Genomic DNA, 19117 nt, shown 5'->3' on the forward strand with positions numbered 1-19117 from the left:
CACATGGAGGAGATACAAGTAACCACAGGCCCTAGAGTCACCCACACAAGGAAACTGCTCGGCTTTGGTCTAAATGACTTACATTTTTCCTTGCTCGAATTAGCCGGTAATTGCATGTGGGCAGACTTTGCCAGAATGGTCTAAATGATCAATTAGAAGGCAAAACGGAGTTCCTTTCTTTAAAGTTCAAGGGTCCCTGTTGAAGAGCCCTACTTCATAAGCAATGCTCCGATGGGCCTGTGCCCAGCTCTCTGCCATGCCGAGTATATTGTACGTTTGCCTAATCATAATGAATTGAGTACTTATTTTGCAGGAAAATATAGGGCATTTCCATTACATGCAATCAAGCAGAAAGGCTGCAAAATGTGCCACTCCATTAATTCTAAACTGAATTCTTCCCAAATGTCACTCGAGTACAGGGTTATTAGAATATCTGAAGGAATTAAGGGTAATTTTCATTTCTACAAAGGGTTTGAGGGACATGCAGTCCTGCCACACACACACACACACACACACTTAATTGGATTAAATTTGATTTGCCAATTGCAGTATGAATCACTGAGCCTTGACCTGGCCTGCCCCTGGTGGTGAGATTGGAGGGTTCTTGCCTTCTTTGGACACTCAGGTGTGTGCAGGTAGACCTTGGCACACAACACATACACACACAACCCCTGTAGAACATGCAAGGAACCCTACGGGCTAGTAATGCACACATTATATGAAGCAGAAAAACACGAGTTCTGGAACCTCTGAGCTCAGGGTCCTTCTCTGGAAGAGAACCATGATGCCCACAGCAGAGTCATGAGGCTACATGAACTTGACTTGTGGGACCCAGTGTGATGCCCAGCATGTGCTCACACCTGTGGGAACTCTGATCCTGCATCTTCTGGGGACTCTGTTGCTGCTGCCTAGATTACACAGAGGGAAGCTAGGACATGGCATCAGGGGCAGGGGGACAACGCTCCCCGGCACCACTGGGTCTGGCCCCAGGGCCCGGAAGTGTGGGTCATTTCCTACGTGTTGTCGTTCCCAGTGTCTGGGCTGCGCCTGGCTTTGTGGAAGAGCGTGGAGCTAGAGACGGGAGAGAAGCAGGGCAGGGCATTCCAAAGGCTGGTCTGTGAGTGCTGGGGCCGCTCACTCCACATTTCGGTACTTGGTGAAGAGGTTGTACAGCACCCGCAGTGTGGATTTCAGGTCACAGTTGACGATGTCTGCAGGGGAGACAAAAGACAGGGATGCTGCTGGGGGCGTCCCATGCCACAGCTGGTGTTCACCAGCCCTGTTCCCTTGCGTCCAGCCTGCTTCTGGGCTGACTTGAGGATATGGAAGAGTGGGAAGATTGCATGAGGATTCAGAGCAGGAGGAAGTGAGGGGACAGAGGCTGGGCCCAGGGCACATGCCTCTGCCAAAATCAACCCCCAGGGCACATGGATGCTACCCTGGAAACTGCTCTGCAGGTGACTGCCCTATCTCCCCTGTGTTAGGGCCGCTCCCCTGTGCCCCAGGGCCAGCAGTGCAGGTGAGAGGTAGAGGAAGGCCTGTCGCTACAGTAGGGGAGGAGCTGCTTCTCCTTTCACAAGGTGGGCTCTGGCAGGCACAGGGCTTCACCTGGCAGAGAAGGCGGTCAGCAGGAAGACAGTAAGATAGTGGCAGGTGAGAAGCAGGGTAAGAGGAATGGGATTCAGGCACAAAGGAGAGTTGAGCTGTACTTCAGAGGGTTAGAGGGGATACAGAAGGAAAAAAATGTTTACTTTGATGCAAAGAACTGGAAAATCATGCATAGTTGCCTATAATATGCATTGTTTCCATGAACTTTTTGGAGACTCCTTGGATCTCATCAGGGAGGTTCCACTGAGGGTTTCTGAGCTTTTATACAGCCACCTCCTACCTGGAGCAGAGGGTGACTGCTGGGCAAGGACATCAAATGACAGGAACTTGCCAGGGACAGAAGAGGGCACAGAATTGCAGGCTTCACAATGTCTGTTTTTTGTTTAATTATCTGAAAGAGTTTGCGAGGGACAGAGATCTTCCATTCCCTGGTTCACTCTCCAAGGTTGAGCCAAGCCAAAGCCAGGAGCAAGGAAGTTTATCCAGATTCCTACTTGGGTGCAGAGACCCAGACCTTTAGGCTGTCTTCCACTGCATCTCTCAGGCCATTAGCAGCGAGCTGGGTTAGAGGTGGAGCAGCTGAAACTTCAACTGGTGCCTATATGGGAATGCAGGTGTCACAGGTGGTGATTTTATTCACCATGCCACAACACTAGTGCCACTATTTATACTTTTTACAAAAAATTTCTTTGTGAGGCAAAGAGACAGGATGGGAGGGAGGTGGGAGACAGATATCTTCTATCTACTGGTCCACCACTCAAATGGCCCCAGTAAGCCAAGTTTGGTTGTGGCAGTCATGCTAAAGCTAGGAACCCTGATCTTCCATATGAGTGGCAAAGGCTGTAGCACTTAGGCCATCTTTTGCTGCCTTCCCAGGTGCTTTAGCAGGGAGCTGGACTGGAAGCACAGCAGCTGATGCTTGAAATTAGCATTTTGATATGGGATTCTGGAGTGGCAGGGGTGTCCCATTGCACCACAATGCATTTAAATCCTGCTACTAATTAAATCCTAATTAAATCCTGCTACTCTGGAGACCTTCACATGCATTTGTATGGCTGCAGAAGTTGAGGTATAGTGAGGCAGGATTCTAGAATGTCCTGAACTTCTAATTGTAGAGCTTGGATAACTTTGTAAGTTGAAAACTGGCAGCTGCCAGGCTGGATACAAAGCATGGGTGCATTCTGTTTAGTCTCCTTACTCCCTTCATCTGTGGCTGCCTACGTCACCCTCCCTCAGCTTCCCCCACCTCCCTGCACCCACCAAGCCTCCTCTCTGCTCCTGTCCCGGCACTCGCCCAGCAAGCCATCTGTTGAACACAAATGACACTCTGCTATTTAGAAATGCACACTTGGGTAGTAACATGAAATGAAAAAAATAAGAGCAAACCCCCATGAAGCTTAAGCTGAGATGGAGACTACCTTTAGGCATGACTAGGGGCAGGGTGGGGGCAGGGCTACTGTTAGGCTTGTCTTTGACCCAGGGGGAGGCTGTGTGGCAGCCGGTTGATGGCATCTCTGGGACTTGTACGTTGATGACTTGCATGCCCCACTGTATATGCTTTTCACGGTGCCGAGGTGGTTAGCAATAGTAATTGTGAGGGCGGTCAGATGGGGGAAGCGATGTGAGAAGAAAACGAATGTTCTTGTGATTCCCAGCTGGGAGGGGTCAAGCTGAGCCATTGGGGAAGGTGTCAGGCAGTGTCCTGGTCAACAGGAACAGGGAGCCATGCACATTGGTAGGAGTAGGATGCTGGGGCTCTTGGGGCTTGGCTTTGGAATTCTTACAGCCCCACCTGCTATAGTCAGGTGCACTGGAGTTATAGGCATGACCCAGATGAATGCTGTGACTTAGCCACAGCTGAGGGCCAGGGAACTTCCTGCCTCCCAGGACCTATCCTGTTGGCAGAGGAGCTTTATTGCACCCCAGCTGCACCAGGACTGTCAGCCAAGCTCTCTCGCTGAGAGAGCAGGGACTCCCACGACCCCTCCACAGCTTTCCTTTCTGCTCCCCTGTGGGTTCATCCACATTATCTGAGCCCCATTTGGGGCTCTGACCTGTGACCAAGCCCAGCTAACTTAGCCCACTTGTGCTGAGCAGGGAGTCAGCTGGACCCCCACATCACCTCCAACCAGGTGTAACTCTATGCCCCTGGCCCGATTCCTGGCCTCCCCTGACAGGCTGGTGTGGAGTGTTTCTTATATTCTACTCCAGCCAAACATTAGGAAGTTATTCCAGGTGAGGTCATAACGAGAATGTGAATAAGGGAAAGTCAGGAGCCACCGAGGCCATTGCCTGGCTCCTAACTGAGCTTCTTACAGACGCCCTTGCCAACCCAGCCTACCTGTGGCAGCCAGAACCTAAGACCTCTAGGTATGGTTGTGCAAGATGTGCAAACTTAGGGGCCAGCCTTCACATTTCTGTAGACTACATTCTAATCTGTGCACCTTAGAGTGATGCACAGCTCACAACCCCCTTATGGCCAGAGGGCTATTTGACCTAAGTTGTGGCCTTGTGAGGAATAATCTGAGCTACACTACCTTTTCAGCCTCATTTCAGGCCACTCGGGCCCCATTCACACATACCACAGTGCCACTGGATTCCTTTCCCTATCTCCTCTTGGCCTGGGCTTGGCCTCTGCCTGCGCTATTGTGACATCTTGAGTGCTGTTCCCAAACCTCTGCCTTCTGATCTTCCTGCAGACCTGGCATCAAAGCCCGGCTCCTTGGGAAAGCCTCCTGTGCCCAGCCTAGGTGAGGGCACCCTGCTTTAGGACCTCCAAGTCCCTATGCTCTAGCTTCATAGCATTCATTCCACCTGTGAATATTTCTCAGGGCCTGCCTGCCTCTGCCTTGACCCTAGGCCCCTCATGGCTGGACGGCCTGCAGAGGCCCTGCAGGAACATGAAAGAAGCCCAGTGTTCTAAGAGCCAAGGAAGAGGATCCCAGAAAGGGGGTGTGGCCAGCAGGCCGTGTAGTTTCAAGAGGGTGATGAGGTAAACGACTGGAAATGGTCCCAGAAGGAGGTGAGCAGATAGAGGTGAAGTGTTACCAGCATGAGGGCGATGGTTAGAAGTAGGAGCAGTGGGTACAGGCTACAGCGGAGTCTGGACCTGAGGTAGGATGGGTGTGAATGGAAGCTGAAAAATGCATTTATCCTTATTTTTCAAAGTAAAATTTACTTGACATACATGTATGTGTGTATATATATGTACACACATATACAATCTTCCATCCACTGGCTTACTCTTCAAATGCCTGTAACAACCAGGGCTGGGCCAGGAATACCCCCCAGGTCTCCCACATAAATGGCAGGGATGTAAGGAGGAAGCTGCATCAGAGGGAGAGGCAGGACCTGTTCCCAGGCACTCTGATATGAAATGTGGGAACCTCAGGTAGCGGCTTAACTCTGAGCCACAATGCTGGCCTCCTATTTTCCCCCTTTTAGACAGGCGGACTGAGGTTGCTAGAGCAATGTCATGTCTGATAAGGGGTCAGTTGGAGATACTTTCCTTTCACTTTCAATGGCCACTTAGGTTTGCAGCCCATCATCACTGCAGTGGTGTGAGCCTGGTGAGGAGTTGAACTTCTGTGAATCTGTTTTCCATCTTTACCCAATAGCAAAGCTGTTAGAACGGCTGTGCAATGTGTGCACTGCCCAACTCCAGGGGGCTCCACTCATGCAGACTGAGCCCTGCTCCTTGGGGAATCTCACTTGTGTCCTTAATGGCCTCATCATTACCAGGTGGGCAAGGGGAAGAGGGGAGACTGCAGGCGGAGGCATTGCTTACTGTCTGTTGCTACTGAGAAAGTCAAGGCCGGCCCCTGGGTAGTCCCAGACAAACTGGCCAGCCAGAGCAGGGACTGTCCTGCCACTACCTGCTGACTTGATGCTGTAGAATCAGAGCCTAGTGAGCCCTGGCGTGAGGAGCTAGTATTGCTCTGAGCCTGAGAGTGCTGACTGCGGGTCCCTTGGAAACAGGCCGTGTTAGAGGCCACAGGGAGTAGGCTGGCAGGCAGGAGGGGCCATGAAAGAGCACTCAGACCGAGGGGTCTCCCCAGAGAAGCTTGGGATGGAGGGGCTTGCTTTCTCCCCTCCCCACCTTGGCATCAGCGGTGGTTTCCACACTTGCCCTTAGTTCCTGGTTCTCTGAGATGCAGAAGTCACAGAGTGCAAGGGAGCAGAACAGCAGACACCCAGGGATGCGGCCCTGGTTGTCTTCTGAGGTCAGTGCTGGGACCCTTTCCTGGACCAAGGAAGGACACCTGGGGGCTCAGTGTCCCCAGCTGGCCGGGGCTGAAATAAGTGAGGGATGTCCATCAGACTCTGGTTTTTCTTCCTAGACTGTCACCCAGATCTTTAAAGAATGAATTCTAATTTTGCCTCTTTTTGGATTTTTTTTTTTTGTATAAAGGAGGTCACAGTACATATATTCTTTTGTGATCTGTTCTCAAGCTGTATTTTAAGCATTGATATGTTGCATGAGCTGTTCATTCTTAGGCAAGTTTAATAAGATCTAATCGATTGCAATCCTATAGTTTTCCAGAAATAAATACTCTCCATTGGTTATCTACCTCTTACAGGTTTGTAGCGCCCTAGAAGGCTTGTCCATGATTACAAAAAAAACAAGTACAAAGCCACATAGGGTAGAGTATAGTCACTGAACTCTTCATGCTCCAATAGCTGGGAGTCCTTCCTTTGACCTGGATTCAGTATTTTTTAGTGTTATACAATAACAACCCAGGTATGAATACACTCCACTTACGTCAACTGGAGATACACACTCCAGTTAGGTCTTCGTGAGTATTATGTTCTTTGAAATTGTGATTGACACACTAAACATTTCTGAGGTACCATGTGCTGCTTCACTTCATATCTGCACTGTATAATGATTGAATCTGGGTAGCCAGCATAGCCACTACCTCCAACAGTTACTTTATACTGAGAACAGTCAATATTTTTCTAGCAATTTCACAATATGCAACCCATTATTCTTCATTGTATTTTTACTCTGTTGTGCAGCCAACATTGTAGTGACTGACCAGCCTCACCCATCTCCTCCCAGCCTTTGGTAACTACTCTTCTGCTCTCATTTGCTGTGGGGTCAACATTTTTAGACTCTGCATATATGCCAGATGATGCAGTATTTGTTTTTCTGTGCCTGGCTTGTGTCACTTAACATGTCCTCCCAGCCATTCCTGTGGTTGCAAATGGTTTTACTTTATGGCTGAACAGAATGCCACCTGGGTGGAGTCCGTGTCTTGGGTGTCGGGAGTGCAGCTGCTTCTTTGGCATCCTGATATTGGGAATTTGCATAGATATCCAGTAGAGGAGTTGTTGGGTTGTGGGAGTTTTTTTTAAGTTTGTTTTCATATGAAAAGCAGAGAGAGAAGAGAGATAGAAGACAGAGAGCTTCCTTATGGCTGGCTGTGGCAGGCATTCAAGGAGTAAACCAGAGTGGGGCCCAGGCAAAGCCAGGATCCTGAATTCTACCTGGGTCTCCTGTGAGCGTGCCAGGGACCTAATCACACAAGCCATAGTCACCCACTGCCTCTCAGGGTATGTCCTAGGTAGAAGCAGAGCAGGGACATGAACCCAGGCACTCCAATATTGGATGTGAGCATCTTAAATGCTAAGCCAAACCCTCACCCCAGTAGTTCTATTTTTAATGTTTTAGCAAATCCTATCACTGTTCTATAATGGCTATACTAAGTTACAGTTCCATAAGCAATGTACAAGAATTCTATTACGGAAACTCTTGAACAGGACTCCTGGGATATGAACATGCACAGATGTGAGTGGAAGTGCTGGGCCAGTAGTACATTGCTTCATGTTACTGCTGGCCTGTTGTGGTCTAACACAGCTTGCATTTATTACATCATAATTCTAGAGTTCAAAAATCCATCATTGCTCTCATGCGATAGAACCAAGGTATCAACATGGCTGCTTCCTTTGTGGAAGCAACAGGACTGGCTGGGGTGAGGGATCCATATCTTGCTCTGCCAGTTGCTAGGGGCTTCCTTGGTTCTTTGGCCTGTCACCTTATAAGTTAGTTCACCCTCAGTGGTTGGTATGTTCTTGCTTCCCTTACCTGCTCGATATGGGCTACTTGGATAACTGGGATAATCTCACCTCAAGAGCATCCACTTACAGCTGCTAGCTCCGTGTGCCACATAAGGGAAGTAGGATGTGACCACGTTGGTCATGAATCTGATGCTGCCCCTCAATCATATTAGTCAGAAAACTAAATGTTATGAATCCTGCAGAGCAAAAGTTATCTGAGACACAAACTCAGCCTTTCAAGGTGCAGCAGAGCTTTGGGTATCACACAGCAGAGAGTGCATTTCCATGACCTCGCAAACAACTTGCTGTGAAAAATGCCTCCAGCATGGCCAATCTGATTTTGAAATGCCCTCAAGGAATGACCCACATAGCAGCTTTGGCAATATCCGTGACGTGTAGCACACGATTGCCCTTTCTTGCTACCAGTGCATAAGGCAGGGGGGATGCCGGGATGCATTTCTCACAAAGCACAATTTCATAAAACACTGTTTCAGTGCTCCTTTCTTTATGCACTGGAAATTTCAGCACGGGCATGATGCCCAGTGTAACGACAAAAGAAACAGATGTGGTTTTTCCATTTCCGTTGGTCAGGAAGTTGCACATTAAGCAGTTCAATAACTGCACAAGGCACGGCATCTATATGCCAAAACATCCATGTAGATGGACAAAATTACCCGACTGGAGGGAAATAAAGGCATGAAAACAAAAATATCAGCAGAGGTACTCTGATCTGGAACCAGGAAGTGTTCTAGTACACAGTTTGAGGCCATGGAAGGGGCAGGTGCTTAGCACAGGGGTTCAGAGGCCCCAGCCCATGTTGGGGTACCTGGTTCAAGTGCAGACTCCTCTGCTTCCAACCCAGCTTCCTACTGATGTGCACCCTGGGTAGCAGAAGCAGCTCAAATATTGGGGACCCCATCACCCACATGGAAGACCTAGAGGGAATTCCAGGTACCTGACTTGGGTCTGACCCAAGCCTGGCTATTGTAAACCTTATGTGGATAAGAGATCTGTCTGGTAATTCTTATTTGAAAAGCAGGGAAACAGAAAGAAAGCTAGAAGTAGAACAGATGCAGAAACATGTGCTCAACATCCGGCCACAGGGCCCAGGCTGTCCCTAATGGAGTGGTCTTGCTAGGGACAGTACCAGCCCAGTTGAAGGTTCTACCCTGGAGGTGAGTAGGAGCTCAGAGCACGATTCTAGCAGCCGAGCATAGGTCCCTGATCTTTGCTGCTGTGGCTGATGGATGCTGAGCCATGAGGCTGGCTCTCCAAGATGGCTCACGCTGCCATCCTGTCCGGGTGGCACACTTCTCTACCCTGATCTCCACACACTGAAACCCTTCCTGATCCTTATGGGTTAATCTGACCAGTGCCAACTTCATCTGGCCATTCCTCAACCCAGACAGAAGTGGGGGTGACCCCCTTCTTCATGGTGGTTACCATGAGCATCACTGTTTTGGTGACTGGTGCACCTTTCCTCACAACTCAGGTGGGCTGCAGGTGCCTCAAGGTCAGGAGTAGTCTTAGTCTGGTGGGTCTAGACCACGAGGGCTAAGAGCATACACCCCGCTCTCTGTGTAGGGAGGGACTTGCAGACATTCTACCCCGACTTGGACACTTGACTTCAAACAACTAGAAAAGTACAAGCGAGGGGCCTATGCACAGCCTTCTTAATGTTCCTACTTGACATAAACAGACGATTATCTACAACACATGCTGACTCACACTGCTGGTAAAACAGAACAGTTTAGCTGGTATGTGACAGAAAACAAGTGTCCATATTAAGGCAACTTCCGGGAGCCCTGTGCCTCCTACTCTCACACACAGCCTGTGTGTCCTGAGCAGGAGCCAGCAGGGCTGCCGGAGTACCTGTTCCTTTCTGCTGCTCCTAAGCCTCAAATCGAGTCCTGAACATGCCCAGACTTCTCCCTTGTCATGATTCCCTAAACGTTACAGCTAGCACAGACCTACCTAGCAGTTAAACTGCATTAGGTGCTATGAGTATTCAGGGTATACTGGAGGATATGTGTGTGTGTGTATGTGTGTGTTACAGGCAAACACTAGGCCATTTTCTTTGAGGGATTTGAGTATTTGGGGCCTTTGATAGGCAGGAGGGCAATAGGGAAAGGTTCTCAGAACCAATTCCTAATGAATGCTCAGGGCTGACTCTGCATCCTGGACCTCTCTGCTCCACTGCAAACCTCGACCTCAACTGATTGGGACACATGGTCAGAAGGTCCTGGGCATGATGAACTTTTGAGCCAGCCTCTCTGCCACCCACCAGAGCACTGCTTCCCCCCAGGAAGCTCACAAAGGGTCCTCATGGCTGAGCACCCGTGCCAGTCCCATCTTCCCAGGCTGAGAGTAAAAAGAACTTCATCTACTAGACAATCAGAGCCCTTAGGCTCTGAAGGCTCTGGTGTGGTGGGAAGAACTCAGCCTATTGCTGCAAACCCAGGGCAGACCACACTACCTTCTGGCCGTGGTTTGGGCTTTTCCAGCCCTCCATCCTGCATGAGCTCAAAGGCAAAGGAGACGTTCAAGACCTGGCAAGAGAGATGTAATATTCATGTTATTGGATGCCCATTCCCAACACCCTAGCCCGGCACCTGTCCTGGGGAGTGAAGGAGCCCCGCACTGCAGCCAGGGCTAACTTGGAGGAGAAATGTGACTACCCAGACAGGCAGTCTGCAGCGAGTGGGGCTTGGCCATCTCGCCTTCACTGGAGAAGCACTCCTGAAAACATTCAAAATCCTCTGCCTGTTCTAGCAGGTTCTAATACCAAATGCTGGCCCTTCCAACCCAGGCAGACAGATGCACATGCCTGGAAGGGGCTGATGGCAAGGCCTGTGCTAGAGGCAGAGACAGGGTCTACCTTGGGCTAAATCTGAGAGACCCTCAGAACCAGGCTGGGCTAGGCTGGGCTTGGCCTGGCACTGCTTCCAGGCTCACTGTGGGGAGAGAGGAGGCAGGCTGTGCCCATGGGGATCTGCTGGTAACTTGTTCCCAGCTCAGTGCTCCCACCAGCCCCACCCCTCCATGCAGGTGTGAGCAGATCCATCAGGGCTTCCTGGGCCGTGCCCTCACCTTACCTTCTGTTCGAAGCTGTCCGGGGTCAGGAAGAAGCTGTGCAGGGGCACAAAGTAGCCCTCCAGGAGCCCCATGAGCAGCACCAGGTATACCCCATCAGCAAACTGGAGGGAGAGCATCAGGTGAGGCACTGCCACATCCAAGGGGGTCACCACCTGCTATGCCCACCCACCCCGGGGCTGCTGGTGCAGGCAGGGACACGGAGGTCTGCCCACAGCTGCCTGTCCAACCTGGGAGCCCTAAGCCAGCAGCCCAAAGCTCAGCTCAGGCTTTACTGAGACTTCTGCCTGGGCAGGACTGGATGTAGGTCACCTGTGAGTCCTGTGTGGCTCCTGCCCCCAGGGAGCTCACAGGGCAGTGAGGAAGCTGATGTGGAGGTAACAGCTGCACCTCCTCAGAGGGAGACGCGGATGGTCGCTGCTCCTGCTAACAGTGTCACAGAAAAGAGAAAAAGGTGCCACCAGAGAGGAGTGGGTTCTAATGGCGAGGGAACTTGAGTGTCACCCAGGCCTGGGTATGGTCTTTCTCAAGGCAGCACAGTATGCCTGAAGCAGGGTCTCCTGGGCTCAAATTCCAGCTCTACGACTGCCCCACTAGGGTGCCTGAGCAAGTGGCACAACTTCTGTGCACCTCACTGTTCTTTATAGAAAAACGGAGATAATAGTCTAGCACCGACGCTACAGTGTAATCAGGCTAATCCAGGTGAAGCGCCTAGCAACTGCATGGTATGTATAGACGAAAGTGCACTTTTACTCTCTGAGAAAACAGCAAAGCAATCAGGACTCACTGGTTCTCGTGGACAAGGCCCACCTATGTGCTGAGGGTACTTAAACAGGCTTAGGGCACAGTCCGTCCCTGGATAGGCTGGGAGCCCCATCCAAGGAGAAGAGACCCCAGGCCCAGCACAGAGGGGGCAGGGCTTTTGCAGAAGGGGAGGTGACCTCTGGAATCAGACAGCCTGGGTGGAGGATGTCTGTCCTGACATACAGGGGTCAGTTGTATATATGATATTCTAGAATCCTCTCAGTGGAGGCTGGGCTCTGTTTGTGGGTATAAACAGTAATTGCAGGAGTTTGCCAATATCTGTTTCTGGCAATCATCTCAGGAAGCTCAAAGGAACTCAACTGAATTGCTGGAGCATGGCTGGGCCTGGGGCCTGCACTCCTCGGTGAGCTCTGCTGGGTACAGCCCATGAGAAAGTGGTTTCTCAATTGGCCACAGGGCCAGCGTTGGGACAGCCAGGAGCTTAGATGGAGCTTCTTCTGGGTCTCCCACGTATGTGCAGGAGACCAAGGACTTACTCCATCTTCCATTGCTTTCCCAGATATATTACCAAGGAGTTGGATCAGAAGTGGAACCAACTGTAACTTGAACCTGCAGGTAGCAACTTAACCCACTTTGCCATAGCACCAACCATGGCTTAGCTTTAGTTACAAGCATGAGAATCCAAGCCTGAGCTTGGCCTGCTTCTGGTCGTCAATTCAGAGGGGGCCTGAGACCTGGGGCCAGATGGTAGGTGTGGCTGGAAGGGGTTGAGATGAGACGGAGCTCATCTGTGACCTTGGGGATGAGGGTGGCTCAGTGGGACTGAGCTCTGCTCCCTCCAGGTGGTGATGGTGCTGCTGGCAGGGTGGGAGCAGCAGCTATAACTTGCACATCTCCGATGGGACATGCACTCCCTGCCTGGGAAGATGGAGGAAGGACTCAGTCCACAGCATCCAGAAACACAGAGGGAGAGGCCAGCGTCAGACCAGACAATTACCTCTATGCTTGAAAGAACTCAACTCATAAGGACTGAAAGGACATTGGGAAACAGGACCCATTATGTGTCCTCAAGGAGCTCCTGATACAGATTGGTTACTAAGTATGAGGGAAGGAAAAGGACGCATGGTTGGTCAGCAAGTGTGCTGCTGCTCACCAGCGCCCCCTAACGGGAGGCCCCGAGCACAGCACAGCTAGACTTGGCAAGTATGGCTAAGCATGGCCTGAAGCTCAAGGCGGGATAAGGAAGGTGAATCTACCTGCCTGCACACTCCACAAACATCAGCCGTGTGCCATGAAAGCCTGAGAAAGAGACAACACAGTGCAGCATGCAAAAACTTCATGGAAAATGGGATTAAAATGTTACTGCAAAAAGTTTCTGAAATCCATGTGTTTTTCCCCCATCAACTTTCTGAAGATCCCAATGAACAATTTTTCCCAACCATCTGATGTTATCATTTTAGTTGCTCCAAAGCAGTCAGCAATTTCTTAGGATTCCCTTTAAATATATTATTGTATCGATGTTAACATTGCCTGGGAATGGGGTGGGCATAAAGCCACTGGCTGAGACAATGGCATCCCATAATGTGTTAACTCTATTCTGATTCAGCTCCCTAGTAACAGCCTGGGAAAAGAAGTAGAAGACGGACTGAATATCTGGGCCTCTTCCATGCATGTGAAAGACCCACTGGTCTAGCACTGGCGGTTTCTGCCAGTTGGGAAGTGAACCAGCCATAGAACATCCAACCGTCTGTCCCTTTAATTCCCTTAAAAATATATATTTTCTTTTATTAAGAGTTACTTATTTTTATTGGAAAGGTAGATTTATAGAGAGGAGAAACAGATCTGTCTACTGGTTCACTCTCCAAGTGTCCCAAGGCTTTGGGCCATCCTCAACTGCTTTCCCAGGCCACAGGTGGGGAGATGGATGAGATGTGGGGCCGCCGGGACACAAACGAATGCCCATATGGGATCCTGGTGTATGCAAGGTAAGGACTTTAGCTGCTAGGCTACTGCACCGGGCCCCACTATTTCTTACAGATTAGTTGTAACAGGACCCAGCACCTGTGTGGGAGACCCAGAAGAAGCTCCTGCATTCAGGTTGGCTCAGCTCTGGCTGTTGTGGCTGCTTGGGGAGTGAATCAACATATAGAAGATATTCCTCTGTCTCTCCTCCTCTCTGTATATGACTTTCCAATAAAAATAATTACTTGTAATTGATTCTCACATTGTGATTATCAGGACGGATTTCCTCCTAACAGATGGGTGCTGAAGTATGTACAGAACAGAGAAAAAAGATGGGGTGACTTGATGTACTTCAGTGGAGCGATATAGGTATTTATTCTTGCAACTTCAAAATAAAAATCTGGAAGAAAACTACAGAGAAACTCCCTGCACCTGCCCTCTTTGCCCAGAGAACTCCAGGTGGGTGATGGGATGAGGGGTGGGGCAGGGCTGTCACTCACCTGGCTTTCCAGTTCTGTGACCTCCAGGTTCAGTTTATTCAGGTGCTTGTTCACAAAGGTGATGAGTGTCTACAAGGGAAGCACACAGGCTCAGTGAGGGAGGCTCCTGGAGCCAGAGCCTGGGGCTGCAGGGTGACAGGTGGACTGCGTGAGCCCCAGGAAAGGCGAGGGTCCGGGTGCCCATCTGGTGGGAGGAGGAGGGGCAGGCAGCCCACAGCTGTTACGGGGGGCAGCAGAGGTTGCCATGCTGCAGGGCTGGGCCTGGGACACCAGGCAGTGCTGGCTCTCTCCATCCCTCCCCTCCCCAAGGTTCCATTCTCACCTTCTTCACCACATTGAGCTTGTCCGGGGCGTGGTCAAACAAGGTGTCAAAGGCATCACGTTCTGGAGGGCCAAGGAGGACAGAACGTGGAGCACACAGAACATGTTCTCAGCTGGCACCCTTTCCCTCCTCCCCACACTCACCCCACACTGGGGCCCACTGGCATGAGCCTGCAACTACAGCTACAAGGTTAGCAACTAGTGCAGATGTGTTTGGCAATATGGGCTGTGCTGGGAACTCCGAATCTGGGACTGTGCTAAGTCTTACCCTTGGACCTGCTCTATGTGTGTGCATGCATGTACCTGTGTGCACAGGTCAGCTCTATCAGGCTGAAGTGAGAGTCGCAGTAAGGTAGGTGGTTGGCTGTGGGAACAGTCCCTTCTCTTCACTATTTATGCTCCATGCTATCCTGGGTCAGCCCCACTCTAAGGTGATCCTGGAGCTTTATGGAGGAATTCATCCAAATGGCATTCACTCCCTCATTTCCCAACACAGACCACCTGGCACAGGGGCACAGATAAGAGGGCTGGGACCCAGGAGTTCCCGGATGGAATATGGACCCCCTTCCCCCAACAATAATCTAGCCCATTTAACTCTTTGTGCCTGTGTTTCCTCCTCTACCAAGTGTTCTCTGCAAAGGGGGCCTCTCCCAGCATGCCAGCATGAGCATGCAGTGAAAAGCATGAGCAGTCCAGCTCTCAAGGTTCCCACAGTCAAGGTTGGCATCACGCGACTCGGCAGGCAGCTGCTGACTGCAGCCTCCGGGCTCTCAGAATCCAGAGCTGGCAGTGTGCTGTAGAGCAAGGGGAGGTGTCCCCAGGTGAGCTGGTGGCTTGGTGACACAGCTGCCCCCTGAGCACCAGAGGGCAAAGGGGTATGTCCCCAGGCTGCTGCTGCGGACCCCATGATTGAAAGTCATGCAAATGGATGACTGGATATAGAGACTGAAGTCTTTATACACGATCAAATACCACTCAGCTGTCAGAATGAATGAATGAATTCTCTGTTTCCCAACAAAATGGCTGCAAATGGAGATGATTACACTTAGTGCCATAATCCAGTCCCCCAAAAGACAAATGTTTTCCCTGATTTGTAGCACCTCATATACAGAGTACTGAAGACATGAATTGCCTATCCTCTTGAGCAACTTACTACTTGCTGAAATCTTTGTTTCAGTGGGTGGGGGGTGGGGCTGAGCTTTGGATAAGGCCAACTGAAAGTATGTTCAGTGTAAAAATTTAAAGAAAAGTCAGGAGAGGAGGGAGGGTGGCAGTGAGGGAGCGTAGGGAGGGAAGTCACATTATGTGGCTCAAACTATGAAATACATGAACTGTGTTTCTTTTATGTAAATAAAAACCACTTTAAAGCATGCATCTTTAGTACATGTTATGTATTACATTTTTAAAACAAAATAACTCACCATGCCTTCCGGACAGAGCCCTGGAGGAAGAGAAGAGAGGGTAGTGAGCATGACGCTGCTGGAGGCCCGTCCCGACCTGTCCTCAGGTGAGCCGCTCCAAACCTCTCCCTCACTGCTCTGGTCACTCCCTGGGCACTGGGTGGACCCCCAAATGAGGTTTGTGATGGCTCAAGGACCGTTTGTTAGTGTAAATAATCACGTTATTACATGCCACTAAGAACAAACATGGGGCTTCCCCCAGCACAGATTTTTGAAGATTCTTAGGAACCTCACTCAGGTCACCCCCACCATCCCCTCACCCACCAACCCACCCCTCAGAGTGGCTTTTCACTGCTTGGGTTGCTGGATGCTGTAACTGGGGACATCAATGTTGTCTCTGCCCATCCCATGATGCCCACTATGGTGCACTTGCCATTGGCCCAGCACTGGCTTTTACCAACAGGGTACGGATGCGTCCCTTTGTGACAGAAGCAGCAGAGCATTAAGAACTGGAAGCAGACGACTTATGTGTCAATCCTGCTGAACCTTTTTTTTTTTTTTACCTCCTGTGTTAGCTTGGGCAAGTCACTGACCCTCTCTGCTCTGGGTCTCTTCTGTCTAAAATGAGGATAATAATGGTAAATGCTTCAGTGTGGTGTGGTTTTACCATCTAGAAAGATGTTCCTATTAGCCCTAGTAGTGCATTGTTTTCTCAATAAATTTTCAGTTCTCATTATGATTGTCATATTGGTTTATCCACTTACACATGGGTTGCCCACTAAATGGTCATTTACAGGGTGTAAAGAGAAGACCATGCTGAGCTTGGAGCTGAGTGCTACATGCACCACAGTGACTGTCACAGACAGCTGCCTTCACCAGCCTTGGGCTGTGGGCCTTAGCAAGTGCTTAGCAAGTACTCAGAGTAGGTGAGCCAGCCCAGGCCAGGAGGGGCTGGAAGGAACAAGCTCCTTCCCACTTTGCTCCTGTCCCTCACAGCACCAAGGCAGGGATCTCATGTGACCCTACCACTACCAAGACTATGAGGTAGAGGTCTAAGGGGATCTGCACAGGCCACCCACGGGACATATTGGGAAGGGGCCATTCCACGTCCCCCCTGCTTTGTTTGGCCTAAACTGCCCAAGCCCGGAGGCCCTGGTATGTGCAATGTGGAGCATACAAGCCAGTGCCCATGTGCCTCCTGGCAGATGGTGACAGGTGCAAAGGCAGACAGCACAGCCGTTAGCAGCAGGTGGCAGGCCGGGCACTGTACTGAATCCTCACCTGCTCTCTAGCTTTGCAAGATGCACCACACTTCACACTGAGGTCAGAGAGGGTGGGGACGCAGTGAATAAGCAAATGGCAGAGCCTGGATTTGAACTCAAGGTGGCCTGGCTTAGCGGTCCCCACTGTTGTTTCAGTTCAAGGGAACAGACTAGGGGATTCAGGGGTGCTGGAAACCAACCCTGGCTGGCTTTGCATGGGGTTGGGGCTCAGGGCCTAAGGCCTCCCCCTAACACTCCAGCTTCCCTGGTCCCCAAATGCCAGGGGGTAAAACTCCTGACTGCCTACCTTTGGTAAGCTCTGGTATCCCAATATTCTACATACAGGGGGAACCCTGCCCCCAAACAGCTCTGAGCCCAAGAGGGAGGCTTGGGGGCCGTAGCACATGACCAAATCCACCAGATTAGAAAAAAGACAGCGAAGCGTCCTTTTGGAGGTTAATGATTAACATTCAAGTCCATGTTTACAGCGTGGCAATTTCACGCTGGTTGGCTTTTTTTTAGGCATACTTTTTTTCCTGGAGTGCCACAAAATTAGAATTTTTTCAATCACAGCTAATTCCCAGGCCCCACTTCCCCACCCAAGCTTGTACCTTCAGCATGGAGAGACATGTTTTGAATGCATGGAAAAGGCTAAGTCTAATCCTCCTGCAATCCCAATAAATGAAAACTAAATATCAGCAAATGGATGAGTTTCGGAGAAACATCTGTGTTCCATTACAGAATCGCTGGCAACAATGGTGTTGACATACTCTGTGTTACCAGTTATCTCCTCTTGGATTTGCCGAGACTGGAGGATTCCTTCTCGTTTCTGAAATGGGGGTGGGGAGGGGTGTGGAGAGGAAAAGAGAAAAATATGCTTTAGAACAGTAACAAACAAACTCAGGAGCATTCCTGATCTCGGCAAAGTCACCGGGTTCTGGAGCCCAGATAATGCCAAAAGTGCAAACACGCCCTGTTTCTGCTGGGGCTGGACTACACCAAGAGGACGCGGGTGCAATTAGTGCTTCATCCAAACAAGTAGGCTGCATCCTGGATGGTGTGTCTTTCCTTTCTTTATTGGAAGACGCTCTGTTGGAAGCAAACTGTGGGGCTCTTGCAATAAGCCACAGTAAACCGAATGGAAATGAAGGCCAGGGTGTGTCTGCCCTCCAGCTGGGTCCACAGAGGGAAGTGGAGAAGCAGCACATGGGGCTGGGAGGCCAGAGTGGCGGGAGGCAGGGACCCAGGCCAACTGGGAGGATCTAGACAAAGGCAAAGAATTAAAAAAAAAAAAAAAATCTAATAAACATGGGAGCTCTAAAATATCAGTACTTGTAAAAGTTTGCAGAAAGTGGGATTAAAAGATATGTCTGTTTTGGTGCAAGAACAATTTTGAGATTCAAGCATATGAAAGGTCTTAGAAGTTCACTAAAAATAATGTTTTGCAAAAACTATGGATTTCAGTTGTTTACAGCAAAATAAACCTCTCATTTCTCATTTTTTTTTTGAAAAGATACGTATTTGAAAGGCAGATAAAGAGACAGGAAGAGGGTCGAGGTAGGGAGAGAGAGAAAGAGGAATCTATCTGCTGCTTCATTCTCCAAAGGGCCTCAGTGTCCAGGCCTGGGTCAGGGTAAAGCCAGGAGCGCCACCCAGGTCTCCCATGCTCTGAGAACAGAGTGAGTGCTTACTCGGGTAACTGCTTATTCTTCGACATAAAGTCACCTGCCTCACTGCAGCCCACCCTTTTGTATGCCATTCACCAGTGCCTCTTGTGTACAAGGCCTGCTAGCATCAGATCTGGCCGGGAGGAACTCAAAGTGGAGAAGAGGAAAGCAGGGCGAAGGGGAGGGTTTTCCTCCATGGCTCATGGGTTATGACTGATGTTCCAGCTTAATTCCTAATTGGATCCATTCTCTAAAGTGTTGTGGGGAATAAATGACCAGGTGGCCTTGAACAGAGAGAGTGCTGCATGCAGGCAAGACTGGAACAGCGATGGTCAGGGAAGCCTGCCCAGGGGCAGGCCCTTCAAGGACAGCTGGGATTTGGCTGGACACAAAGGAAGAGGAGTCATTCCATTCCAGTGGGTGCCAGGGCCCCAGCCTGAAGACAGAGTTGGGCCAGGACACTTGTGCTCAGGAGGCTG

At 50.2% G+C, this 19117-nt stretch overlaps 1 protein-coding gene across 1 annotated transcript in view; it reads right to left on the minus strand.

Annotated features, from left to right (window-relative positions):
• Positions 1-294: 294 nt before the first annotated feature.
• Positions 295-19117, minus strand: part of PARVA (parvin alpha) — a 152915-nt gene continuing 134092 nt past the window's right edge. Inside the window, exons 7-13 of the mRNA XM_004593779.3 lie at positions 17742-17800; positions 15731-15750; positions 14311-14372; positions 13989-14057; positions 10764-10865; positions 10145-10217; positions 295-1211 (exon numbers count right to left, since the gene is read on the minus strand). Coding sequence (XP_004593836.2) covers positions 1135-1211; positions 10145-10217; positions 10764-10865; positions 13989-14057; positions 14311-14372; positions 15731-15750; positions 17742-17800 — 462 coding nt within the window. The 3' untranslated portion in view covers positions 295-1134. The remainder of the gene's footprint in view (positions 1212-10144; positions 10218-10763; positions 10866-13988; positions 14058-14310; positions 14373-15730; positions 15751-17741; positions 17801-19117) is intronic.

This window comes from Ochotona princeps, chromosome 4 (assembly GCF_030435755.1).
Source record: "Ochotona princeps isolate mOchPri1 chromosome 4, mOchPri1.hap1, whole genome shotgun sequence".
NCBI lineage: Eukaryota > Metazoa > Chordata > Mammalia > Lagomorpha > Ochotonidae > Ochotona > Ochotona princeps.